Below are 9,285 nucleotides of genomic sequence, written 5' to 3' on the forward strand. Positions count from 1 at the left end.
TCGCCTGCATGTCGGCAGTCGGGGAGAAGCCAGACTTGCCTATTATCGGCTCGGATCTGTTGAATTTAAATTGTCCTGCACAGGAAAAAGGAGGAAGCGAAGCCGCCCAGAAGGAGCACTGATCACATAGCAGTTTCCGTGTCTCGGCTCTGAAGAGACCAGGGTGCTCTTTTCTTGGCAAATTCTTCTTCCCCAGTTAATCCAGTTGACCGACTCAGAGTAAGCTTTGCCCGACGGGGCCCAAGAAGAACAAAACAAGAAATGATGTCTGCCAATGTGGGCTTCCTCCCAAAACAATTAGAGCTTGAAGTGAAGCCCACGGGTCAGATTCGAGGTTTCTCTTCCTCGGAAGCCTCGATTTCACCGAGTGCAGACAGCACAGAGCCGATGGGCTGCAGCTCCGTCACGACCCAGGCGTCCCCAACACCTCCTGCCCCCAGGTGGGGTGGGACCATGGAGAGGAAAGGGACGCTGTTGGTAAAAAAAATAACTAACAATTTTGAAAGTCTGTTTTGTGCCAGGCAAGCCTCAGTTAAGACCTTGGACGTATTATCTCCTTTATTCCTAATAACACCCCTATGGATAGGTACTGTGATTATACCATTTCACCAACAAGGAAAGTGAGGTTCTGGGAGTTTAAATGACTGGCTGATGGTTATCAGTTAAGTAAATGGCGCAAGAAAATTCAGAGGCCACAAGTTCTAACCAACAACGCAGACTCTCAGGGTAGAGAAAAGCAAGTTTCAGGAATAATATCAGAAGGCCAATTGCCGGGTCCTTTCCAAGCGTGGCTCTAAAGCAGCCATTTGAAAGCTCTCAGCCCCCTCAGAGATCCCATCAGCGGTAGAGAAAGAATAATGATGCCCCTACCAGTTACAGAGCCCTTGCTATGCTGATCTCTTCATGGGCATCATTTAACCTTGAAGCAGCCTAGGGAAGGTGCATCCCTCCTTGTTAGATGAGCAAACTGGTCCTCAGAGAGATTACATTTTTTTTTTTTTTCCATAAAGGCACCCAAGCCCAAATATCCCAACTTCAAACCTTAGTTTGGCCCCAGTCACTGGGCTATAAATCTCCACCCTTAATCCAAAGCCATCATTTTGCAAAGGAGGACAGTAAGGGACAGAGTCCGTGACTGCAAACACAGGAAGTCTCTTGACCCTCTAGTCCGGTACTTGCCAGTACTGCTCACCTGCTCTTTGGTCAGCCCATGACCTTCTTCACACTGGGGCAAGCGGGGCGCTGTCCTGGCCGTGCCCCTCCCCGTAGGGCAAGGGGTCTGCGGGATGAAGGAGAAGCGTCCCCCTTCTGGACCATGCTGCAGGTCCTGGGGCCCTGGAGATGTCGTGCCCAGATGGCCCTGAGTCCGTGTCCAGGGCCATGAATGCAGTGTCCTCGGGGATTCATCCATCCGTGGAGAGACCACACAGACCCAGCCCAGCAAGGGGGCAAAGGGGTGGGTGTTTGCTGCGGTGCGGACACACATTGGGCGTGCTGGCTGGGGGTGCCATCCACGCCCCTCACGGTGCAGGAGGAAGCTAAGGGTGGAGGGAGAAAGCGGGTGAGCTGGGGGCCGGGAGCCAGGGGCTGCCCTCCCTGCATTGCCACATAACCACGGAGCCACGAGGGCTCCAAAAATTATATGCCCGTACTGGCCTTCTGGGGCCTTACGCACGGCCAAGGTGGGAGGATAGAATATTTGTCACCTGCTGAACATTTTATTGGACACTTTGTTAACTTGATATTTAACTTTTCAAGACTGAGCCTCCATCTGGACGCTTGCCCTGGACTCCCAAGTAGAGGTGAGCCTGTGCCTACTTCTCCTTCACTTCTCTGACTCCTCCACTCCCAGACCTCAAGGCCCCCGTGGCCTTGTTCCCTATTCCACCTTGGCCAAGAATGCTGGATCCTCACTGGGCACGTTTGAGGAGCCCCGTCCCGTCCCCCACCATGACTGGCATTTCACACGTGTCTATGTCCAGCCACTCCCGGGCAGAGGCTGCTCTTTCCGGTTAAGTTGCATGATCGTTCCCTGGGATTTTTCTGACCCAACCACACAGGAACCTCCAGCTGGTGCCGGTGGAGAACCCTCACATCAGTGAAGACTCCTGGCTACCCGTTAGGCAATGCAAGCTTAGGCAAAATGAGAAATTTATTGGTTTGTAGAACCATGGGAAACATTATGACCAAGAACTTAAAAACCCCATCAGGGCTAACGTCCCATCCTTGTCCCTGTGATATTGTCTGTTCTCTCTCTGTCTGTCTGTCTGTCTCTCTCTGCAGACCAGTTCTGTCCACGGTGCAGGAAACATGGCCACAACAGTCTCTGGGTTTAATTTGTAGCCTGAACTCCACAGAGAGACTGACGTCAGGTTCTCTTGGGGTTCGAAGTCTCACATCCCTAGCAAAGGGACTTGCTGACATATCTTGAGTCAGCACTTACCTTGGCTCAGACCGAGTGAGGGCCGCAGCCTGGTTCCTTTAAAAATGGCTGGTCTCGTAGAGCCACAGTGATGCCAAGGACTGTTCCCTGGAGAAGAGGAGGGTGCTGAGTAGACAAACAATCCTCTCCGTGTCTCCGAAAGCTAGACAATTGATTCCCGCTGCCTCAGACTAGCAAACTATGCCTATCTGCCTGCCTTTCCCCCACCTTCCCTCTCTCCTTCCCTCCTTCCTTCCCTTCTTCCTGACATGGATTTAAATCCCGAGTTTTCTCCTTCCTACTGAACCCAGGCTCCAGAGGCACGGAGAGGACCCACTCTCAGCTTTATCACCAGCTTGTGGATGGGCCAGAGTATATTACTACTTATCCCTTAAGCCTGAATATCTTCACCTGCTACAAAGGGCAGGGGGAGCTGTGTGCATCCCCACCCCCGGATTTTGCCCTTCTGTGTTGGAATCTTTGAGCCTCCTGAGCAACCAACCCACCTTGGCCGGACCCCTTTGCCCATCCTGCTTTATGTAAACCTTCAAACACTGGATCTCTCCCCATTTTAATGAAGTACTCATTTTTAATCCTTTATTTTTGGACCATAACATTTCGAGTTTAATCCTCAGGGTTCTAGCCTGCCTACTTGGTACTATTTTAAATTGAGAGCTCTGCATTAATGCTGTTTTGCTGAGGGCAGTGTTCCCTCCATTAACTAATCCCTTGAGGAAATAATGCCATTATATGAAGTCAGCAGCGTTCAAAACAAAACCCTATCTTATAAATCATGTCAAGCGGGGTTCCGGATACCTCCAGGTGCAACTTCCAGTGGGTCTGGACTTGTTGGGAGAAAATGGGGCAAAGCAGTGGAAAACATCTGCCTTTTTTTTCTGACCCGGTTCTTCTTCCCCCCCCTTCCCACTCTTTCTACCTCTGCAGCCAGAATCCTGCTTTGTGACCTGTCCACTGGCGGTCACAACGGGAGCGGAGATAAGCTAGCCATTACCCACCGGTCCTTGCTGACGTGAGTTTGGGAAATGCTGGATTCATGATCGTTAAGCAGATTTGTTTACCTTTCACCCCACATCAAGCCGATCACCTCCAAAAGGCAGCACCTCCCGCCACCCCCACAGGGCAGCCAGGGCTTCAGCCTATGGAAGTGGGAGTGTTACCAACAACTCAGTCCATAACAGAGAGGCGACTTGCTCAGGATAATAAGCAAGAAGGTGGCAAGAGCCAGGTCTGGGACCGATGATGTCTCTAGATTCCTACATCTGTCCTCTTCCCTTTGTAAGTAAAGGACAGCGTGAGGCATCGTGGACCAGCAGGTGGGGTGGGCAGCTGGTAGGAAGGATGAGACTCGATACAATCCGAGATGCTGATGATGCCTGGCATTCGAGCAGGGGCCCCGGGGGATCCAACTTCGGCCCGCCAGTAACCCCCCTTCTGGTGAGATCCCAGAGGGAGACCCACAACAGGGAATAATGGAAGATGGAACCAAGGGCCATTTTATTGCTAGCCGAGACGACTGATTTTAGCCAAGACGACTGGTGGTCCTTCAGACGGACTCTTCCAGGAAGCAGAGCTGGGATTATGACAGGCTCAGAGCCTGAGCGGTCTTCCCTTCTCCTGCCCAAGGCTCACCACCAGGTTTCAGGGAGCTGAGGACTCTGGACTGAGGGACCCACCGTGAGTGTGAGGCCCAGTCAGGACCCCAGTCTCTAACCAGCGGTATTAGAATAGCGGCACTGTCTTCTCTCCTCTGTTTGGGACAACTCAGCGTAGCACCACTTGGCTGAGCCTGGGAGCACAATCTGTGTGTCTTCTCAGGATGCTCTGGGAGAAGGTAGGGGACCATCCAAGAGGAACCGCGGTCTTTTCTCCACTCCAGGCGCTCACTCAGGGGAGGCCAGCTATAGCTCCTAGATACTTGGCCAGATGCCCGTGAGATTCAGGACAGGGACAGGAATATTCCTCCAAACACTGGAAGCCACTCTGTCCTACCTGAATCCTGACTACTCCCAGGTCCCTCCCTGAGGCCAGCCTCTACCCTCCATCCCTCAAACCTTTCTGCTCAGATTAAACCTGGGCCTGCCTTCCCCTTCCCGTCAGTTCCAGGATCCCAAAGAGAATATTCTATAGTTTAGATGCTAGTCTGAAATAATTTGTCTGGCTCAATGTACCACGCCTTCCCGTACCTCCCATCCCGAAACACACTTTCCAGTCTCCCCTTTCATTTCTGCCTCCTGTTGTGGTGACTCTCATGAAGAAAGATGTCATTTGCGGACATCCCTATGACCATCAGAGGTATTTCGAAAGGCTTACAAATTTTAATTCCCGGCTTCATATTCCTACACAACAACCAAGCAGGCACATTTCATCTGGGAGATTTCTCTCTGGTGTAACACAGACAGGAACTATTGCAAGAAAGACATAGGCAATATTTTTTCTCATCCACCGTGGGGCACGGTGGGGCACGTAGGGGGCTGAATGATGGCCACCCAGAGCTAGCAAGTTCTAATCCCCAGAGCCTGTGGATGTGACCTTATTGGGAAGCGGGTCTTTGCAGATGTGATTAAACTCGGTATGAGAGGAGGAGATGACCCCAGATTATTCGGGAGGGCCCTAAATGCCATCACAAGTGTGCTTGAAGAGAGGTAAAAGAGATCAAGGGACACGTGGGAAAGACGATGTGAAAAAGGGAGAGAGATGTGGCCGCAAGCCAATGGACCCCTGGAGCCACCAGAAGCTGGGAGAGGAAAGGAAGGATCCTCCCCCCCCCCAGAGCCCTCGGAGGGAGGGGGAGGGGGCGCCCACCCCCAGCCTGATTTCAGACTGCTGGCTTCCGGGCCAGTGAGAGGGGAGCAACAGATGGGGGACACTGAGTGCCACAGAGCCACCACAGAGAGGAGGCCCGAAAGATCACTCGACTTAGCCCCAGAAAGTTCACTAGTGATTTCTGAGAGCAGAGTGGTTGTAGCAAATGTAAGGAAACGACGGACATTGCGTTTGCAGAACATTCTCCCACACGTAAACTTAGGAAAGTGAGCAGCACACTGGAACCCTAAATTACCTCTAGTGACTGTATGCGTCCCACGAGAGCCTGCAGGCAGAGGTCCAGCGGTGAGCGTCCTGTGGATCAAAGGAAGTTGGGTTTCTCCTTGTTCGACCCATGTCAGCCTTAATGCACGTATCTTTTGTCCCACTGAGGACACAGGCCCTGGAAATCAGAAGCACCTGTTTCAGCCACGAGCATGAAAACCAGCACGAACCCCGAGCATCCTGGGTGCTCCCTTCTGTCCATCTGGTGTCTCCCGGTCCTTGTCCCATTGCCTCCACCTGTTTCCTACTTGGGACCTTCCTGAATCTCAACTGCAGCCGAGCATTGACCCTTTTCCCTTTCACGTGCCATCCAGAGTTTGAGCCAAGAGTGGATTTCAAACCCCATTCCTCACAGAAACCGTAAAGTTGTATGACACAAAGACCTCTTCGGAATAACAGGGTTGGAAGTGGAAATCCACACGTGGCCAGTCCCGGCTTGGCTTTGTTTCATAGTGTCAGGGGGAGGGCACGTGCGGGGCGGGGGCTGCCACCAGCCCCCGGAAACGAGCCTACAAAGGGGTCTGTTGGGCCACTGAGAACAACCCCAAGCTGAAGCCCACACAGATCGTGCTCCTGACAGGGCTCCTCATTTCTTACATAAGCTAATAAATCTTCACTTGCTTTTCAAAGGAGAGGTCAGGGGTGCCTGGGTGGCTCAGTCGGTTAAATGTCCGGCTTTGGCTCGGGTCATGGTCTCATGGTTCGTGAGTTTGAGCCCCGCATCCAGCTCTGTGCTGACAGCTCAGAGCCTGGAGCCTGCATCGGATTCTGTGTCTCCCTCGCTCTCTGCCCCTCCCCGGCTCATGCTCTGTCTCTCTCTCTCTCTCTCTCTCTCTCTCTCTCTCTCTCTCTCTAAGAATAAATAAACATTAAAAAGAGAGGTCAGGATGTCATAGCCAGTTTGGGCAACCAAGGAGAGGAGTCTGAGGCTCTTCTCATGTCCCTCAGCTCTCCTCACGCCCCCCTCAGGTCCCCTCGTGCCCCCCTCAGCTCCCCCCACACTCCCCTCAGCTCTCCTTTCGTCCCCCTCCGCTCTCCTCACGCCCCCCTCAGCTCTCCTCACGCCACCCTCCGCTTTCCTCACGCCCCCCTCCGCTCTCCTCAGGCCCCCCTCCGCTCTCCTCACGTCCCCTTCAGCTCTTCTCACAGTCCCCTCAGGTACCCCCACACCCCCCTCAGCTCTCCTCACGCCCCCCTCAGGTCCCCTCGTGCCCCCCTCAGCTCCCCCCACACTCCCCTCAGCTCTCCTCACGCCCCCCTCAGCAATCCTTTCATCCCCCTCAGCTCTCCTCACGCCCCCCTCAGCTCTCCCCACGTCCCCCTCAGGTCCCCTCAGGCACCCCTCAGCTCTCCTCACATCCCTCATCTCTCCTCACGTCCTCCTCAGCTCTCCCCACGTCCCCCTCAGCTCTCCTCACGCCCCCCCTCAGGTCCCCTCATGCCCCCCTCAGCTCTCCTCTCATCCCCCTCAGCTCTCTTTTGTCCCCATCAGCTTTCGTCACGCCCCCCTCAGCTCTCCTCACGTCCCTCAGCTCTCCTCAGGCCCCCCTCCGCTCTCCTCACATCTCCTTCAGCTCTTCTCACCGCCCCCTCAGGTCCCCCCACACCCGCCTCAGCTCTCCTCACGCCCCCCTCCGCTCTCCTCACGCCCCCCTCAGCTCTCCTCAGGCCCCCCTCCGCTCTCCTCACGTCCCCTTCAGCTCTTCTCACAGTCCCCTCAGGTCCCCCCACACCCCCCTCAGCTCTCCTCACACCCCCCTCCGCTCTCCTCACGTCCCCCTCCACTCTCCTCACATCCCTCAGCTTTCCTCACGCCCCCCTCAGCTCTTCTCACGCCTCCCTCAGGTTCCCCCAAACCCCCCTCCGCTCTCCTCTCACTCCCCTCAACTCTCCTCACGCCCCCCTCCGCTCTCCTCACGCCCCCCTCCGCTCTCCTCTAACGTCCCTCAGCTCTCCCCACGTCCCCCTCAACTCTCCTCACGCCCCCCTCAGCTCTCCTCACGTCCCTCAGCTCTCCCCACGTCCCCCTCAGCTCTCCTCACGTCCCTCAGCTCTCCCCACGTCCCCCTCAACTCTCCTCACGCCCCCCTCAGCTCTCCTCACGCCCCCTCAAGTCCCCCAACCCCCCCTCAGCTCTCCTCACGCCCCCCTCAGCTCCCCCCAAACCCCTCTCAGCTCTCCTCACGCCCCCCTCCGCTCTCCTCTCGTCCCCTTCAGCTCTCCTCACACCCCCCTCAGCTCTCCTCACGCCCCCCCTCAGGTCCCCTCATGCCCCCCTCAGCTCTCCTCACACCCCCCTCAGCTCTCCTCACGCCCCCCTCAGCTCTTCTCACGCCCCCCTCAGGTCCCCCCAAACCCCCCTCCGCTCTCCTCTCGTCCCCTTCAGCTCTCCTCACGCCCCCCTCAGCTCTCCTCACGCCCCCCTCAGGTCCCCCCAAACCCCCCTCCGCTCTCCTCTCGCCCCCCTCCGCTCTCCTCTCGCCCCCCTCCGCTCTCCTCTCGCTCCCCTCCGCTCTCCTCTCGTCCCCTTCAGCTCTCCTCACGCCCCCCTCAGCTCTTCTCACGCCCCCCTCAGGTCCCCCCAAACCCCCCTCCGCTCTCCTCTCGTCCCCTTCAGCTCTCCTCACGCCCCCCTCAGCTCTCCTCACGCCCCCCCTCAGGTCCCCTCATGCCCCCCTCAGCTCTCCTCACACCCCCCTCAGCTCTCCTCACGCCCCCCTCAGCTCTTCTCACGCCCCCCTCAGGTCCCCCCAAACCCCCCTCCGCTCTCCTCTCGTCCCCTTCAGCTCTCCTCACGCCCCCCTCAGCTCTCCTCACGCCCCCCTCAGGTCCCCCCAAACCCCCCTCCGCTCTCCTCTCGTCCCCTTCAGCTCTCCTCACGCCCCCCTCTAGCCCGGCCTCCTCCTGTGGGCTCCATTTCGAGGCATGGCACCCTTTTTCACTCTGACACCGAAGTCAGAGACCTGGGAGTCGGCCTGTCCCCGTCCCTGCCGTTTGTCGGGAGCGCACGGCACACGAGGGCCCAGAGGCCCTGAAGTGGCCCCGTGAGCGCGCAGAGATCTCAGGGGAGGTGCTCCTTCCGGGGCAAAGCGCAAGGGCCAAGTCCGCAGAAGGGGATCCGGGAATCGCTCAGGTCGCTTGTGACGATTCCCAGCACGGCTGCCTCCCTGTCGGCACCCCGGGCCGGCCTCACTGTGTGGCAACCGGGGGACCGTCGCTGCCAGGTGGACCCCACGGGCCCCGGCCCGCCAGGCGCTGAAGAAGCCCCCTGGCCACGGCCCTCCCTGCCCCGTCAGGGTGACGCATCCGCTCGGAGGTGCGGGGAGAGCCCAGGGAGGAGGTAGGAGCCGGCGGCCCCCGCGGGGCCGGGGGTGCCACACATCCTTCCATTCCTTCTGGAGCAGCAGCCCCTGCCCCGAGCAGCGCTCCTCCCTCCACTCCGCCCTGGCTTGAACGTCAGTGCTCCCTTGTGGGCACAGTTCGGACCCCACCAAACTCCTCACGGAGAGGGTGCCCACCCCGCCTCCTGGACACGGGGAGGTGCATCTCTGCGCGCCCCCCTGCTCTTCTGGGTTTTATCTTCGTGGCTGTGGAGCAGTAGGGCCGTTTACCCTCGCGTGCGAATTACCTACTCATGGAGGAATGTTATGACCCTCGTCGCAAGATTAGGTAGCTGTTACTAAGACACACTTGGGACCAGCGAAGGCAAGTACCTAATGAGAATTCTTTGACTAATAAAGAATCACCTTCTAAAT

At 56.9% G+C, this 9,285-nt stretch overlaps 1 protein-coding gene across 1 annotated transcript; it reads right to left on the bottom strand.

Moving 5' to 3' along the window:
* Window positions 1–506: 506 nt before the first annotated feature.
* Window positions 507–8,836, bottom strand: LOC123587957. The gene is made up of 5 exons (XM_045462190.1): window positions 8,743–8,836; window positions 8,494–8,658; window positions 5,502–5,648; window positions 2,444–2,530; window positions 507–1,538 (listed from the first exon to the last, which is right to left on the bottom strand). Exons 1-5 carry the CDS (start codon window positions 8,834–8,836, stop codon window positions 1,204–1,206), a joined length of 828 nt encoding a protein of 275 aa, XP_045318146.1. The 3' UTR covers window positions 507–1,203.
* Window positions 8,837–9,285: the final 449 nt, after the last annotated feature.

Source organism: Leopardus geoffroyi, chromosome A1, assembly GCF_018350155.1.
Source record: "Leopardus geoffroyi isolate Oge1 chromosome A1, O.geoffroyi_Oge1_pat1.0, whole genome shotgun sequence".
In the NCBI taxonomy this organism is placed as follows: domain Eukaryota; kingdom Metazoa; phylum Chordata; class Mammalia; order Carnivora; family Felidae; genus Leopardus; species Leopardus geoffroyi.